At 45.3% G+C, this 18,862-nt stretch overlaps 1 protein-coding gene across 2 annotated transcripts in view; it reads left to right on the forward strand.

Annotated features, from left to right (window-relative positions):
• fndc1 (fibronectin type III domain containing 1) overlaps window positions 1–18,862 on the forward strand; it is a 251,208-nt gene that overhangs the window by 133,879 nt on the left and 98,467 nt on the right. For both annotated transcript variants that reach the window (XM_038808240.1, XM_038808250.1), the window contains exon 7: window positions 16,944–17,134. In XM_038808240.1, coding sequence (XP_038664168.1) covers window positions 16,944–17,134 — 191 coding nt within the window. The remainder of the gene's footprint in view (window positions 1–16,943; window positions 17,135–18,862) is intronic.

Here is an 18,862-nt window from a genome sequence, read left to right on the forward strand (position 1 = left end):
TTCCTCCTCGGCTTCCCCAACACCCACCAGTACAACTCCTTCATGTCCAGTTGCGGTGCCCACACATGCCACTTGCCATAGACCCCTCTGATGCATCAAGTGCGTGGGGCTCACCAAGCCCCCTCTTTTTTCCTCGCAGGAGGAGGTAGCCCATAAAAAGTGGGAAGGGCCAAGATGGGGGCGGAGTACCAGAGATTCGAGTCCTCACCCTCTATGAGGAACAAACCCTGGAGATCGCGGGTCAGGACAGAGCAGTCCCCGACAGGGAGGCTGGCCTGTGCCGCAGAGGTGAGGATCCACTGCCCCTTGACCCAGATAACCTGTCTCAAGTGAGTTGTTCATGTCAGACAAAATGATCCTTCCCTCTCACTGACCACATGCCCATTCTCTCACAGGAACTCCATCTGATGAGGCCGGGCCATCCGGAGTTGTTCCCTCTCCACCCCCTGCTACCCAAGAGATCACCTCGGAGGGGAGCTCCGAGGAGACCACTGGCGAGTGGACCCTGCTGCTGGTCTTCCGAAGTCTCGGGGGAACAGGATGTCCCGCCTTGCATCTACAACGTCAAGAAGCCTTGTGAGGTCGGCATCCCCAAAGAGAGGAGCAGGTCTGCATGCTGTCATGCTTGTGTGTTGACTGGAGCTATCATCCCCACCCTTCCACCAGCGCAGAGACATACACCTCGTTGGGCAACATATGTAGACAGGCTTCTGGGGCACAATCTGGTGAGAACCACACAGTTTCTGATGCACATCAGGTAGAGGGAAGAACATCCAAGGAAGTCAGCAGTCGAAGGTCAGTTTGACCCCAGGACTCAGCTAAGTTCCAATCAAATGGCAAGCCTCTGGACAAGGTTATCCCAGAGCTGATAGCTAAGAGACAGCCATGAGATTCAGGAAGGGATGTCAGCAACGCTCCAGTGAGGGCACAGCAGAGTCTCATGGCTACAGGAGCAGGAGATGATCCCGACAATGTGTGGCACCGAGATCCGCATTGCTAGGGTGGCAAACACAGTGGAAAGCCTGGAGCATCAGTTCAATGTCTTGAGTGGTGGTGTTGACATCATGTCACAGTTGCTGAGGCATGTAGTCCCAGATAGAGGTGGACATTGTCAAGGCACTCCAGAGCATTGCCCAGTCACTGAGGAGCATCACGGAAGGTGTCATCACCATAGAGCAGACAGTGGGGAGCCTACAGGAGTAGCAGAGCCAGTTAACGCAAGAGGCTTCAGGCGATCATTACAGCTGCCCCTCTGTCCCATGGAGACCCTGAGTCCTACGGGCTAGCACCATGGAGGAGGAAGCGCTGGAGGGCAACCCGGCCTGTCTCCAGTTCTTCTGAATACCCCCTTCCTGAAACCGGTGCATCTCAAGGGCAGCGGGCAGCGAGGGTGGTATGGTGATGCCAGTGATGGTAAGTCGGCCAGGGCCCTCCGGCTCCAGACACTCCAGAAAACGTCCGCCAAGGCATCAAAGGCCATAGGTTCGCAAAAAGCAGCATGCTGCCTCTCCCTCTGATGTGCATCCTGGGGACACACCTCAACGTAGCACTAAATCATGTGCGATCAGGAAGATTGAGGACCACTCAATTGAGTGATTGAGACACTGTGCAGGGGTGGTTTGCACGATCTGTAGCGAGCAGGGAATGTAAATGTCCAATGTTCACTGTTAAAACATCTTACACCTGATACATGTGAAGCATCTGCCACGTTAATCTTCACAGCGGGCCTGCCTGCACCCCCACTCCCTGTTGCCTTGCACTCCCCGCGCCTCCTGGGCGCAGTGGTCCAAGATCAAATGCCACTGAATTAGACTATTCAGAGGATGGGTATGAGTGTGCGCTCTCAGCAGAACAACAGGAGTCAGACATTGGCATAAACTGAGGAGCACCAGAGTTTTCCTCGCAGCGAGTGATCATCTTTCTCCTGCCTTTTATATTGCCCCACTGACAGTGCCAACACAGGCCTATCACCCTGGGTGATGTCGCAAGAATATCACAGGAAGGGGAAGGGAGGGGGGAGGGGGTGTGTGGCTGTGAATGGGGTGAGCTGAAGGACAAAGCCTCATCCTATCAGAATTGGGTGAGGATGGGCAGCACGGTGGTTCTGTGGTAGCACTGCAGTCTCACGGCGCCAAGGTCCCAGGTTCGATCCCGGCTCTGGGTCACTGTCCGTGTGGGGTTTGCACATTCTCCCCGTGTCTGCGTGGGTTTCGCCCCCACAACCCAAAGATGTGCAGGGTAGGTGGATTGGCCACGCTAAATTGCCCCTTAATTGGAAAAAAATGAATTGGGTACTCTAAATTTTTTTTTAAAAAAAAGAATTGGGTGAGGATGAAGGCCTCTGTGGTCCTCCGGGCATGCCTTGCCATCGATTGTCCTCCATCCTCCGGCGGGTCCTTCCCCGGCTCGTCCTCCAGCCTCTCCTGGCCCTGGTCCTCCTCAGGCAAGGCCACATAATCCTTTTATCCGCCTGCAGAATCTGCCAGTGACATTAAAATCCCCAAGCCTCCCCCACTCTTGCGTGAACCCACCCCCGTGTCATGCAGCAAGCCAGTTGTAGTGGAGAACCTTATTGTGCATACTCACTCCCGACCACAGTAGGAGCCCCTGGGCCCCAGACCTCTGCTGGGAACATTAGGGAGACCGTGCACAGGGGCCCTCCCCTGATCCTGTGTTTGTGAAGATATCCTCAGTGCTGAAGCCCAGCTCCTCGGGTTTGATTGTTTGCTGCTGCCTCTATGGTGCTGATGCTTCTCAAGTTCAGGCACATTGTTCAGGCTTCAAAGTTTGATTGAAATGTGATGCAATAATCATCGTCTGAGACATGGCATGTCTACCGACGAGAATGCACTTGCAAATATTTTGTTTATTAAACGGTCAACAATAACAAAGATTTAAAAATGAACTATGTAACATTCCACATGTCACACTAACCATTAAGCAACAAGGAAACATTGCCCTTCCATATTGGTACCAATACAAAGCCATATCAGCTCATATTCACACAAGATCACACGGTATCACCCCTCATAGGTTCCTCAATAGAAACTGAAGATAAGCCTGAGAATGTGTTAGCATGTCCAGAACTTTGTTGAAGAAATTATCTGTCCATCAATGGGTGACCTGTTCCAAGTATCAGTGCCATTCTCCGTCTAGGAACCACGGTCGAGATTCTCCGAAATTGAGGCCAAGTGTTCACGCCATCGTGAGCTCCGTCGTGTTTCACGATGGTGCGAACAGGGCCCGGGCACGACCTATTCTGGCCCCCACAGAGTCACGGCGTTCCAACCTCCTTACGCGGCTCCAAATCGGCGCCGCGCCAACCCGTGCATGCACAGTTGGGGCAGCTCATTCTTGCGCATGTGCAGTTGGGTCGCACCATCCTGCGCATTTTTTTTACCGGCCACTCGGCCCATCCGGGCCTGAGAATCGCCGCAAACGGCGAGCGGCCCAGCGCGATTCTCGCAGCGCTGGTTTCAGGGGGTGGGAGAATCGTGTGCGGGTGTCGGGGTGGCGATTCTCCCCCCCCTGGGGCGTGTTGGGGGGGGGAGGGAGAGAATACCACCCCACAGCTGTGCAGGCCTGCCCACACGGCCCAATCTCACCGGAACCAAATCCTGGCATCCACACGTTCCACCGGCACTCAAGGTGTAGTTGAACATCTTGCCTTCCAGCGCGTTTAACCCGCGGTGATGTGCCAGTTACACACAGCACTCCCCACATTAGCACAAAAGCATCAGCAATCTGCAAAAGCATTTCTTCAACTGCCTTAGCAGGTGGCCCATTTGGAACAATGTCGTGCATCAGGTCCCGCAGCGTCGTCTAGGTTCAAACTGGATTGCCTTCTGGATTGGTATACCGCCCTGTGCCAGGTGTTCCAGGACCCAGGTATCTTCGGAAAAATTGTCTTTCCGGTTACAGAAAAGGAAGGAAACAGCAACAGCAGCTCCAGGCATCTGCTGCCAACAGCAAGAGCAAGCAGCAAATACAACCTGCAAATATTTCAGTTTATTGACAGTATCAAAAATACAGAAGACAATATAATGAGGAGACCGGACACCCAGAACACAACCCCCTCCCCGACCTATATCAGTGGAAAGGCTCACCAGTTCAGCCCACCAGAAAAGACTGCTCCAACACTGAGCACGGCAGAGGAGAGAGAAAAAACTATTCCACCCCTCCCAAGTGGGGCACAGTTCGGTCTGGCACATTATAAATCAAATCAAACACAGAACTATCACTGAAGGAAAACACAAAGCAGGAAGGAAGACAGCAAAAACAAACAGCCGTACACCAACGGCACAAAACAGGCTTTGGGAGAATCTGGCACCGACATATTTAAATAAGCCTAACTGCTCTCTTAAAAATGTAAATCTGGGTCACACCCAGTTGAGGATGAGATCCAGATCGCGGCATCTCAGGAGACCTCGCTAGATCTCGTGAGGCGTTCCGAGCGTCTTAAATCCTGTAAGAAGCCGCTTGTGAGATTTAACGGCCTTGTTGCATCACGGGGTCGGGCATGACGTGGCCGTCCGATTACGCCTTTGATGATTTTCTGTGGGCAGAGTAGCAGTTTTTCTCAAAATAGTGAGTTAAAGTTTTGCCTGTGGACAGGACAGAAGCAGTGACTCAAAGGCTGGCAGGTTAAACAGTTTGAGACAGACAGCAAACTGCAATTTGTGTCCTGGATAACTCTTTTCTCAAAGCAGGGTATTCAAGACCTCTCCATTAAGCAAGTATTCCTGGGTCTGCTAACTGTATTTAAAAGTGGATTGTGACCTGAGATGGGTGGTGTTTGAATGGAGATAAAGATAGCAGTTAGGAATTATTGTGTTGTTGTACTGTTGAGCATTGTTTAACTGGTAATTGTAAGCTTTATGATGCTATGTGTTCATAATAAAGTTTGTTTTGATATACCATATCCATATTTGTGCGTGGAATCACTCCTGGAGTGAAGTATCTTTTCCTCACAGTCTTACAAATTAAGTAAAATATTGGGGTTTCTGTTGGGTATCCCAGCAACTGTGGGGGTCTGGTCTGATACATAATGGATGCCTTCAAAGAATCTGCCAGACAAATCTAAAGCTAAACTTATTTAGCAGGAGCAGTCACAGGGGACAGAGTGGCCTACTTCTCCTAATTCATCTGTTTGTAGATAGTTACCCTTTTTAACATGGGTTTGTTTTACTGTTTACTTCCCAAACCTAAATCTTTTAAATTGTCTCTCTGTGTCAGCAAGTTAGCAATGGCCTCTTCCTGTGCCAATAACTTGTCTTTGGTCAAAGTCTCTTTTAGCTGATACAAGAATGTAATTAATATGCTTTTTATGTTCCAGTAAAATGTTTGATATTCTTGTCCGATGTTTTTCTTTGAACAGTTTAAAATCTTTGAACCGTTTAAAATCTTTGTTTTTCCTCATTCCGCTCAGACCAGATCTTGAATTGGATTCTCCGTTGCGAGTCCGCCCTGCTACCGCTGCTAGCAAGGATGGGGAATTTGGCACGCTGTTCGCTGGTGGCAGGATTCTTCCATCGCTTGTCAATGGGATTTCCCGTTGAAGTCACCTCACGCCGCCGGGAAATCTGCGGGCAAGGGGTGAGCTGCAGGCGGGACTAGAGAATGCTGCCGCCAACGAGTAGCCGGAGAATCTAGACCAATGATTCATTTTGAGCTAGTTTAACTACTTTTGTGTTTTGTTTTGTGGCTTTTTTCTCCAACACCTTTTAGGCTGCCCCTCAGGTCACAACTTTTTTTAATTAAAGTCTTTGTTTGAACTGAATTCAGTGTCTTCATTTCTGAGCTGCACTCTGACCCCACCCTGATGGGTGTGGCAACTCTGTGTACTGCTTACTTTCAGGCGATCCCTTTTCTACCTCTCCACTTATTGGACTTGGCTTAACTATCAAGTGACAACCCTCAAGCTCTTTGACTAAGTGGGGCATCTCCCTCACTATCTCTTTACCCATGTGGGGGCCTTTCTGGTTCCTGTTTAATTGTGTGGGCTTTTGCCAGGTAACCCAGGAGAAAGCGTTAGTCTCAGACAAGATAAAAGGTATAGTTTATTAGAAAAACTACTGCTGAAAGTTGCTTGGATAGAAATGATACGGTTATTGACTAAAATACGGATACAAATTAATAATAATCTTTATTATTGTCACAAGTAGGCTTACATTAACACTGCAATGAAGTCACTGTGAAAATCCCCTAGTCGCCACATTCCGGCGCCTGTTCGGGTACACTGAAAGAGAATTCAGAATGTCCAAATTACCTAACAGTCACGTCTTCCTGGACTTGTGGGAGGAAACTGGAGCACACGGAGGAAACCCACACAGACACGGGGAGAACGTGTAGACTCCGCACAGACAGTGACCCAAGCAGGAAATCGAACCCGGGTCCCTGGAGCTGTGAAGCAACAGTGCTAACCACTATGCTACCGTCCTGGGGGTGGGCGCGGTATTACTGCAGGATGATGGAACAGGAATAGAGAGTCTGGTAGGATACCTTTCAAAGAAAATAAGTCTGTGCCAAAGAAAATACTCCACAATTGAAAAGGAAGCCTTAGCACTGCTACTAGCCCTTCAGCATTTTGAAATTTATGTCCAGCATGTTAATAAGCCCGATAGCCACTTCCTCGAACGCTCCCTGTTGAGAAGCCATTTCTATTTCAAGGTATGTCTGTCTCATAATATTCAAGATGATTCTCTCTGTGCAACTTCTAGTCTTATCGTATAAAGTCCAAAGATGGCTCCTCCAAAACTGATGGACTAAGCTTCCATGTTAGGTATTGGCCATTCAAACAACCTTTCTACCTTCTGAGGTTATTTTTTAATAGCTTTTCGTTAAGGTCTTTTTCGTCTTTTTTCTGAAGCAAGTTGAAGGATCTCGGAAATTAAATTTCAAGATGTCTCTTCTGATCCTTCTCGAGAAGCAGTTTGATAAAATTTCAATGTGCCAAGTTGTCTGTCCGTGCATCCCTTTTCTGAACAAAGACTTTTTAAATGTTTTTTTGCTGAGCAAACATTTGCTTTTCAAACAGTTTTCCGTAAAAATCTAGTGTCATAACTATACGTTTGTGACAATGTCAATCATTTTGCTACAACACCTCCCAGAGAACACATTCGTGAAACAAATGCAGTGATGGTTCGTTTGATTAAATTTTAAAAATACTCAACAGTGGAGAGTTTCCCTGATGTTTGTAGTCTAAATAGGAACAGAAGAAGGTTTTGTATATTGACATTTAGTGTTTCCATTGTAGACTGAGAGTGCTTTCAGAATGAAAGTGTTATTCAAAATGATATATATATATATCAATGATGATGTGGCAGCAGAAAGTGCGGCACACTAGCATTAAACCATTTTTTTGTCTGCAAAAGAAATAGCAAGATTTTTTAATGCCCAAGGGAGATAAGGGGAAGCACATTACATCTTGAGAATTGAAAATTGCATTAACCAACAAAAATGATACAGCAATTTCAAATTCATTTCTTTAATTGGATGGACTCCCACATATTCTTGGAGTTTTAGTCACACTATTATCTCTGGTGATCAAAGTTGCCAGAATTATTTGAATATTTACAGAAATTCTTGATGACATGGTAACTTTTAAGCTCCAAATTCTCTCCAGACTATTCCTATTGATTCCATTCCTCTGTAAAAAAAATATTGTTACATTGCACTCTTTGGCTAGCCATTATACCCGAGTCAGATGATGATTATTACAGGTCTGGAAATGCCTTCCTATCATGCACACAAACTTTAACACTGTCATAATTTTAGACCAGTGCCTCAACATGCCGTCTAAATGATGGTTTTATTCATTCATGGATATAGACATCACTGGCAAATACATCATTGATTGCCTGTGACAAGGTGGTGAGCCGTTGGTGTGTGACTAGAAGAGGATGGGAAAATGACACTGTTCTCATGCAACTGTTTCCCCATCCTTCTCGGTAGAGATGGTGGATTTGCAAAATCCTGTAGGAGGGATTTTGGCAAGTTGTTGCAGTGGATAAAACGCACTGCAGCCATTGCATATTGGTGATGGAGGGAGTAAATGTTTAAGATGATAGATAAGGTGCCGGTAAAAGCATGATGAGATATCCTGGGTGGTTCTGAGTTTTATGAGTGTTGGAGGTACACTCATCCAAACAAGGTGAGAGAATTCCACCACACCCCTGACTAATATCTTGTAGTAAACGGATAAGCTACAGAGAGTCGACAGGTGAGTCACTCATTGGAGCATACACGGCTTCTGATCCGCTCTTGTAGTCGAATATTTATGTGGCTGGTCTATTTAAGTTTCTGATCAATAGTGACCGTTGGATGTTGATCATGTGGGAGAGGGCATGCATGGGAGGGGAGAATCAGGGTGGGTGTGGTGGGTTCAATTATGGTTATACTGCTGAATATCAAAAAAAGATGGTTGCTGGAGATGGTCATTGCCACAATAAGACCAGGCCTGGATTTTTTGCTGACCTTTCTGCATGAAGGCACAGAGCAGTTCAGTATCTGAGAAGTTGTGAATGATACCGAACATTATGCAGTCATCCACAAACATCCCTAATTCTGATCTTATGTTGAAAGGAAGGTAATCAATGAGGGAGTTAATAAAAGAGCCTTGGACACTTCCCTGAGGAACTCCTGCAGCAATGTCCTGAAGGCCTGCAACAACTACAACTATATTGCTTTGCGCAGAGAAATATGAAGTGATTAATTCTGATAGAAAAAACAAGGAGAGACAATATAAAATAAAGATTATGTAGTGATCCTCACTTGAGTGTGTACAGAAGGGGCTGATGGGAAATGGAAATACCACCAGGGGGCAGCACGGGGACGTATAAGAGTGACGCCAAAGGCCCTCCCCCGGACTTTGGCTGAACAGACGGTGAGGAGAACAGGGACGGAAGTGAGCTCAGGGCTGCTAGTGTGGTCAGGCCTAGTTGCAGAGCATAGAGAAGTGTAACCTTTACAAGTGCAGTTCTGTAAGTAAGAGCTCACGCAATCATTTAAGTTGTGTAGCACAATAAACCTTCCTTCAACTACTGGACGACTTCTAGCATTCTTTCCAGTAACATAACAGGTTACAATTCTAGTGGGGGTGTAGGTTCAGGGCAATGTGGGTTATATGTGCATAAGCCGTTGAAGGTAATAGGACAGTTTAAGACAGTGCTTAAGAAAGGACACAGTATCCTGGGCTTTATTAACAGGGACATAGACCACAAGAGCAAGGAAGTTATGTTGAAGTTGAACAAGACATTAGTTGGGCCCCAGGAGGATTATTGCGGCCAATTTTGAACACCGCACTTTAAAAAGGAGGTGAAGGCATTGGAGAGAGTACAGGAAAGAGTCAAATGAAGGACTTCATGGATGAGAAACTTCAGTTATTGATTGGTAAAATTGGAACTATTGCTTGGATCAAAGTAAGCTGAGAGAAAATTTGATAGAGGTAATAAAAATCATGAGGAGTGTACGGTTTAGGGTTTTGAAGAATAAAACCCTTCTAAATAAAACAAACCCTTGGGTCCAGATTTTTAATTTCTCACACTCGGGTCTTTGTGCTTGACCGACAAGATACAAGTAACTAGAATCTATAAATCAAGTAGAATTTATGAAGCAAAATTTTACATATACTTAACAAGAAGCAGTGAAGACCCACATAAAATTCTCATCTCTCAAGATTCCTGGAAATCTTGGTTTTGTCAGGACAGATAAATGTCACCCTCCTTGTCTCTGAAGTGATGTTGAACTGTGTCCAGAGCCATGATTTTATTTTGGATTGGATTGGATTGGATATGTTTATTGTCACATGTACCGGTGTACAGTGACAAGTACTTTTCTGCAAGCAGTTCAAACAGATCATTCAGTACATGAAAATAAAATAAAATAAAAAGTAAATACATAATAGGGAAACACAAGGTACACAATGTAAAGACACCGGCCTCGGGTGAAGCATACAGTAGTGTAGTATTAATCAGGTCAGTCCATAATGGATTCGTTTAGGAGTCTGGTAACAGCGGGGAAGAAGCTGTTTTTGAATCTGTTCGTGCATGTTCTCAGAGTTTTGTATCTCCTGCCCGATGGAAGAAGTTGGAAGAGTGAGTAAGCCGGGTGGGAGGGGTTTTTGATTATGCTGCCCGCTTTCCCCAGGCAGCGGGAGGTATAGATAGAGTCAATGGATGGGAGGCAGTTTTGTGTGATGGACTGGGCTGTGTTCATGACTCTCTGAAGTTTCTTGCGGTCTTGGGCTGAGCAGTTGCCATACCAGGCTGTGATGCAGCCAGAAAGGATGCTTCCTATGGGGCATCTGTAAAAGTTGCTAAGAGTCAGTGTGGATTTGCTGCATTTCCTTAGTTTCCTGAGGAAGTATAGGCGCTGTTGTGCTTTCTTGGTGGTAGCATTGACGTGGGAGGACCAGGACAGATTTTTGGTGATGTGCATACCTAGGAATGTGAAGCTGTCAACTATCTCCACCTCAGCTCCGTTGATGCAGACTGGGGTGCGTATGATACTTTGCTTCCTGAAGTCAATGACCAGCTCTTTGGTTTTTCAGGCATCAAGGGATAGATTGTCGCAGCACCACTCCACTAGGTTCTCCGTCTCCCTCCTGTATTCTGACTCATCACATGGTCGTGACATCAGCAAACTTGTAGATGGAGTTGGAACCATATTTTGCCATGCAGTTGTGTGTGTACAGGGAGTGCTGCCTTGCGGGGCCCCGTTATTGAGGACTATCATGGAGGAGGTGTTGTTTATTCTTACTGATTGCAGTCTGTGGGGAATAAAGTCGAGGATCCATTTGCAGAGTGAGGAGCCAAGTCCTAGGTTTTTGAGCTTTGATATGAGCTTGGCTGGGATTATGGTGTTGAAGGAGGAGCTGTTGTCAATAAATAGAAGTCTGATGTAGACGTTCTTGTTGTCGAGATGCTCAAGGGATGAGTGTAGGGCCAGGGAGATGGCGTCTCTGTGGACTGGTTGCGGCAGTATGCAAATTGCAGTGGATCTAGGCATTCTGGGAGTATGGAGCTGATGCGCTTCATGACCAACCTCCTCAAAGCACTTCAAAGGGGCAGCAGGGTAGCATGGTGGTTAGCATAAATGCTTCACAGCTCCAGGGTCCCAGGTTCGATTCCCGGCTGGGTCACTGTCTGTGTGGAGTCTGCACGTCCTCCCCCTGTGTGCGTGGGTTCCTCCGGGTGCTCCGGTTTCCTCCCACAGTCCAAAGATGTGCGGATTGGCCATGCTAAATTGCCCGTAGTGTCCTAATAAAAGTAAGGTTAAGGGGGGGGTTGTTGGGTTACGGGTATAAGGTGGATACGTGGGTTGAGTAGGGTGATCATGGCTCGGCGCAACATTGAGGGCCGAATGGCCTGTTCTGTGCTGTACTGTTCTATGTTCTATTACGATCGATGTCAGGATAATTAAGATTTTTCAACTTTTATCCCCACTCTCCCATTTCTCCTTCCTTTTTTTGGAGATGGTCCAAATTCACTCCTCCTATTGGCTGCAAATGTAGGATGCAAATCTTCTTGCATCACCCCACCTTTGCACCTGCTTATGCGCCATAAGCACCAGTTTACATTTCATCACAAAGAAATGCACATTTTCTTCCTGATCCACCATACATTCTCTTGTCAACATCTTACTCAAGCTCCCCAATGCAACTATATCATCAGGTAAATCAATAGGTAAGACCACTTCCTACCATATCAGAGCAGAAAGGCTCCCCTCCTGGTTCTTATTCAGCGATCACTCGTTAATGAGTATGATTGTCTCCCTAAGAAACTCCGTGTCACTGGTCACGGGTTCTGTGGGTCCTTGCTTGGCTGATGTGTCCGATCCTAGAGCCGCATCTTCGGCCGCACACTTGGCAGGTTTTCCCCGGAGGTGGGATCGGTCCTTGGACCACTGTTATTCCTTTCTTGAAGATGGTGCTGATGACGGCACCCCTGAGGTCGGCAGGAATTTCTTTTCTCCCAGATTTTCAGGAAAAGCTGCTGGAGATGCTGGGTGATTTCTTCTCCTCCCAAGTTTTAAAATCTCCACTGGGATCCCGTCCACTCTTGCGGCTTTTCCATTCTTCACCTGTTTAATGGCAGCTTCAACTTTGTTTCTGCCTTGTGTGAGCCCAAGGTCATCATTGATGGGGAGTTGGGGATTTCCTCAAACACATCCTCATCTAAGATTGTATCATGGTTTGGGAGTTCTTTGAAGTCTTCTCTTCATCGTAGGCTGATAGTCCATACTCCGCACCCGTTTGAGGCCTAGCGTGTTGGATTCATAATTGCCTTTGTGGCACTGAGGTATCCCTGGGTGTTGGGCTTGTCGGCGCGTGAGCTGCAGCTTCTTCACTTTCTCTGTCCAACATTGGTTCTTGATTTCTCTTGTTTTTCTTTGTATTTCTGCTTTGATGAGCTCTCTTTATCTTGCTGGTTATGTCATTTTGCCAGGCATAGAGAGCTTTCTTCTTCTTGCCGTTGAGGTCTTCGATGATGTGATTGTTCTCGTCGAACCAGTCTTGGTGTTTCCTGTCTTCTAGGTGATGGTTTCTTCACAGCTTGAGCTGATGGCTGCCTTCAACTCTTTCTAGTTTTCCTCCACTCCATTAGAACAGACTCTTGGAGATTTTGGAGAAGATACTGTTGGACGTTCACTAACATGCTTGGCTCTTGACGCCATTCAATGTTGATCATTTTTCTGAGCTGTTTCTTCAGCTTCTGCTGCTTCTGGTGGAGTTTGATGGCCATAGAGGAGTGGATGAGACAATGGTCTGTTCAGCAGTCATCTGCACAGGTCATTACTTTGTGGGATGAGGGCATTTGGTCTCTGGATCAGACAATGATGAAGTCGATCACATGCCAGTGCTTTGATCGTGGATGGCTCCAGGAAGTCTTAGACTTCTCTTTTTGGTGGAACAGTGTATTAATGATGATAATCTGCAATTCCGTGCATCTGGTGAGTAAGAGAACCCTGTTGGAGTTGCAATTTTTAACACCTTCCTCTCAGATGGTTCCTTTCCAGAGTGGGAGTCCTTTCCGACCCAGGTGTTGAAGTCCCCAAGAAGGATGATCTTATCTTCCTTGGGAATGTTGGAGAGAATGGTGTCCAGGGTGGAGTAGAAGCCTTCTTTAGACTCATCTTTGGCATCAAGGATTGAGACGTAGGCACTGACGACTGTTGCCTGCTTGGCAAGTTGTAGGCCGAGGGTCATGAGGTGCTTATTGATGCCGACAGGGAGCTCCACGTGTCGGTTGATGAGTTTGTTCTTGATGGTGAATCCAATTCCATGTATCCTGGATTGATCCTCAGGTTTTTCTTTCCAGAAGAAGGTGCAACCACCGTCATCTTCCTTCAGCTGCCCTTCGCCTGCTCTTCGAGTCTCTTGCAGGGCGGCGATGTCAATGTTGAAGTGCCTGAGTTCACGGACAACAAGGGCAGATCTCCATTCAGGTTGATTGTTTTGCTCATTATCCATGCGGGTCCGTACATTCCAGGTTCCAAAATTCAGTTTAACTTTGATTTACTGACCACAGGTAGATGAGTCTGCTGGATTTTCCAGCCAGGTTGAGGATGGAACTGACTATTCTTAGGGCCCCCTTTCCCCATGCGGGGTGAGTAGAGGGAATCCTGATGAGGGCTGCTCAGTTGTGAAGAAAGCTACCAATGCTGTACTGTTCATATTCCAAGAATGGGATGACTGAATCAATCTCCATCGCCTACCTGCCGGTCGGATGCTAGGGACTTCCTCCCCTCCGACCTCACCATCATGGGTGATCCTGCCAGGAGCTTAACACTCCTGACGGCATCTTGGGATCAACGGAATGTTCAAACCTCTCCACCATGGCAAGATGGCAATCCTAGAAAAAGCCCTCTCTGGTACAGAACAATTAATGCAATGCATGGTTTGTTTAAATATAAGGCGTCATCTTAAGTTCACAATGTTTTAGCCATTCCTTCAAACTATTCTTAAAAACAAAAATCTAACCTTATTTTGGCCATTAAGACAGCATCAGCTCAAGATTCAGCAGAGCTCCGTAATAAAACAATAAGACAATTTTGCTTCTTCAGACACAACTGCTTTCTTGTCCCCCAACTATCTTGGCTGTTAATTGTCCAACAGAAAGTCAGATCTGAACCATTTAATATTAAACTGTGGTTAAAAAAATAAAATCCATATATATTACAGAGTCTAAAACTTAGTAGAATTATCAGATTGTGACAGGAGCCCAGATAGAGTTGATAGGGTGGAACTGTTTTTACATGTGGAAGGATCATGTATGAGGGGACACAGAATTCAAGTAATTGGCAAAAGAAGCAAAAACAATATGAGAAAAAACGTTTTCATGCAGCAAGTATGTTAAGGTCTGGAATGCACTGCTTGGGTGTGTGGTAAAGGCACAGGTTAAATCTTGGGCAGCAGGGTAGCATTGTGGATAGCACAAATGCTTCACAGCTCCAGGGTCCCAGGTTCGATTCCGGCTTGGGTCATTGTCTGTGCGGAGTCTGCACATCCTCCCCGTGTGTGCGTGGGTTTCCTCCGGGTGCTCCGGTTTCCTCCCACATCCAAAGATGTGCAGGTTAGGTGGATTGGCCATGATAAATTGCCCTTAGTGTCCAAAATTGCCCAACACGGGTGGGGTTACTGGGTTATAGGGATAGGGTGGAGGTGTTGACCTTGGGTAGGGTGCTCTTTCCAAGAGCCGGTGCAGACTCGATGGGCCGAATGGCCTCCTTCTGCACTGCAAATTCTATGATTTAAAAAAAAAAAATCGAAGCATTCAAAATGGAATTAGACTGTTATCTGTAAAGGAAGAATGCGCAGGGTTACGGGGAGAAGACGGGAGGTTGGCACTGAGTCAATTGCTTACACGGAGAGTCAGTGCAAATAGAAAGGGCTGAATGGTCATCTTCTGTGCTGTAACAATTCTGTAATTCTGTTTCACACAGCCAGAAATTGACCATGTGAATCCACAAAATATGCATTAACCTTAAATCACTCACCATTAAAGGGAAGCGATGGCGCAGATGCTGAAATTTGAATTCAATAAAAATCTGGAATTAAAACCACATGACCATGAAACCCATCTGGTTCACTAAGGGCAGCACAGTAGCATAGTGGTTAGCCCAGTTGCTTCACAGCTCCAGGATCCCAGGTTTGATTTCCGGCTTGGGTCACTGTCTGTGCGGAAGTCTGCACGTTCTCCCCGTGTCTGAGTGGGTTTCCTCCGGGTGCTCTGGTTTCCTCCCACAGTCCAAAGATGCGCAGGTTATGTGGATTGGCCATGCTAAATTGCCCTTAGTGTCCAAAAAAGCGGAGGTGAGGTTACGGGGATAGGGTTGAAGTATGGACTTAGGAAGGGTGCTTTTTCCAAGGGCTGTTGCAGATTTGATGGGCTGAATGGCCTCCTTCTGCACTGTAAATTCTATGATTCTATGATAATGTTCTGTAGAGATGCGTATTTGCCATCCTTACCTGGTGTGGCCTACATGTGACTCCAGATCCACCGCAATGTGGTTGACTCTTCAATTGGGAGTGGGCAATACATGCTGGCCCAGCCAATGATGCTCACCTCCCATCGATGAACAGAAAACGCAATTGATCTTAACTCGTGACTGCTCTAGGTATGGCAATTCCATGGGCCTTTTAGCGTGCAATTCCTTCTATATCCCTATCAATCCTGGTTCTAAAAAGATCTTCATTATTCTTTCAGGTATTCATTTTTAGCTGAGATTACCTACATTTCCATCTTTTGTGAAATGTTGTTCGGTACTTTTAAATTTTATGCTAACCTTTACTCTCTCCATTCAGTCTTCTACAGAATGACTTACTTCTGCTGTGAAGCTCACTTCCTAATTTGAAGCGGTAAACTTCAGAACAACCCTTGTCACTCTGCTCCAACTCAAAGTTGTGCAGTGTGGTTGTGCAGATATGTTACAAAATAATTTTTATATCATTGTGAATATTTTTTCTGACTTTACTTGTAATTTGACCAACTTTGTTTCCCGATCTGATAATCTGCAATTTGCTTTGGATGCTATGGGGAATTTTGTGTGTGTTTTTTTTTGCGTTAGTGGATTGTACAACATATTTCTATATTTTAAACCTTTTGTTAATTTCTGCATCTTTGCCCGAGTGAGTTTTATTGCTAAAACGGTCTCTTTACTTGTTAACTTTCGGAACCTGGCTGGCTGATTTCTTGCACCGAGCTACATACACAGTTAAATATATACTGAGTTGGCGATATCACTTCCATTTTAAATTCAAACTCTATTGTAACCAACTGGGAAGTGGGACAAAGATGGATTGGTTTACCCCTCCTTACCTGGGTTCTTGATATACTTTCCTAATAATTGAAAGAAGGTTAGAATAACTTGCTATGGTGCTAGTAAAACGAAGGGAACCTTTCCCATCTATTGTGCTTATAAGGGACTTGGCATAGCGATATTTACCATTGGATTCCATTGTTGAAACCTTTTATGATTTTGTGTGCAATGCACATCATTTTACAGGTCCAGGTTCTTGCATTATAACCCCAAATTATCTTTTCAGTACTATTTTGTCAAAGATAGGAAAGTTTAAGCACATGACCTAGGGTTGACGGTGATTCCATAAATGTGATGAGTTCATGATCCAGCTGTGTGATCTGCGTACGTTTGTAGCAAATACATTGCTTTTTTTACTGACGTGCGCTAAATATTCTTTGAATCAGCAGCTCGTTCAAGAGAAGTAACATCAGGTAGCTTAGTAGTAGTGATATTCTTCACTGAAAATTGCCATGTGGCATCAAAGCAATATAAACAATAATTCAAAGATGGACGAAGCCAATAATCTAAATGGCTTGCAATGCTGGACAGGTGGATTTATTATCTGTAAGTGATGGTTCAAAACAGTAAAATTTCATGCAAGACGACCGTTTTTATTTTTATGCTCTTCTTAACCTTTTCAGGTATTACACTGTTAGATACAGAGAGAAGGGAGAATCAGCCAAATGGGATTATAAAATATCTAAGACGTACAGGCGAGTTCTGATTGACAAGCTCACTTCAGATTCCATATACGAATTCTCTGTTCGAACCTCACAAGGAGACAGAGATGGCAAATGGAGCGTTTCAGTCTTCCAACGAACACCAGAATCAGGTATGTTGTTAATGCTCGGTACTCAAAAGTCACTCCAAATACAACACTATATTCAAACTGCAATTACAAGCTGCTGCTGACAGTTCCAAGTTATTTTTTTGTGTTAAAAGTTAAAATAATATATTAATTCAAATTAAGCAACTTTGATTTATCAGGAATAGCCTGTCGTTCCTAAACATTGGGGGGATTGAATTCAATGGTGTAACTAGTTTTGAATAAACCTGATTTTGTTCTGCATTAAATAACCTTACAACCATTACTCGAAAGACCTATGTGACTAATTATTTCAAATGTCAGTAGGGTGTTAGGTATGTCATCTTCCTCTGCTGTTAATTCTAATGATAGGGTGACACAGTGGTTAGCACTGCTCCCTCACAGCACCAGGCACCCAGGTTCAATTCTGGCCTCCGGCGACTGTCTGTGTGGAGTTTACACTTTCTCTCCGTGTGATGGAACCATCAATTCACCAGACACGTGTTTCCGATATGAATATAGGCTTTAATCCACTTACTACAGAGCCAGCCTGTTACCCGTTGATGAACTCTCAGTGAACTGCAGGCTGACTCTGGACAAGGGTATTTATACAGCAGCACAAGGGGGAGGAGTCGTGGGCAGAACCAAGGATGGAGCCCTGTACAGCTCCTGAGCATTCCCAGAGCTACTCCCCCTAGTGGTCGGGTAACGCTACTGTGCTTACAAAGATACAGTGTGAATTACCATGTTACATTCACCACACCCTGTCTGCGTTGGTTTCCTCCGGGTGCTCCAGTTTCCTCCCACAGTCCAAAGTTGTGCGGGTTAGATCGATTGTTCATGATAAATTGCCCCTTACTGTCCAGGGATATGCAGGTTAGGTGGAGTTACGGGGATAGGGTGGAGGAGCGGGCCTGGGTCGGGTGCTCTTTCAGAGGATAGTTGCAGACTCGATGGACTGAATGGCTTCCTTCTGCACTGTAAAAATTCTATTGTATAATTGGCTTTTGAGTGTCTCGTTTGTATAACCATGAGTGACAAAGCTTTATTCCTGCTTGTTCATGTTAAGCTGGATATATATGGCCATGCTGTTTTAGATACTGGCTGTGCTGAAAAATGTCAGAAAATGTGTGGGACTGAAGAGGTTTTTTCTGTAACGTGTGCTTTGATGGAAATTTTAGAATGGATTGTAATTTCTCTGAGGCAAGTAAGTACTGAGAGTGAGCTTTGTAAAGAGATACCGCTGCTATAGTGTATTACTAAAATTCTTTAAAGCCACAAGGGACTCGGCAATGCCAATCGCACTGTTTCATAAATCAAGAGACAAACTCTAAAGGATCAAGAGATTTGCTGTAAAAATCATGAGTTGCCATTTTTTCCAAACATAAACTAATGCAGATTGACATTTGTTTTATAAAGCTTATAAACTTCTTTAGCATTAACAGGTCAGAGCTCTTTAAAAAAAAAACTACATTACTACATCTGAAAATGCTTTACAACAAACTGGTTACACAAATCCTCTCTGTTATCCCAGCATGTTTTAAAGAAGGATCAGCTCTCCCACCACCGTAAAATGATAGGGAAAAAGGAGCCTATTTGGCTGATTATACCTGTGTGCTATTCTGCTGAGTTATCCACATTCCTGCTCCTTCACCAAGTCCCTTCCCTTTTTCCTGCCTGCCCCTCTAATTTTAGGCACTGCCTTTTACTGGGACAAATGTTCAACCAGTATCTCATCCAAATGCTCTCCAGTCA

Source organism: Scyliorhinus canicula, chromosome 1 (genome assembly GCF_902713615.1).
Source record: "Scyliorhinus canicula chromosome 1, sScyCan1.1, whole genome shotgun sequence".
Taxonomy (NCBI): Eukaryota; Metazoa; Chordata; class Chondrichthyes; order Carcharhiniformes; family Scyliorhinidae; genus Scyliorhinus; species Scyliorhinus canicula.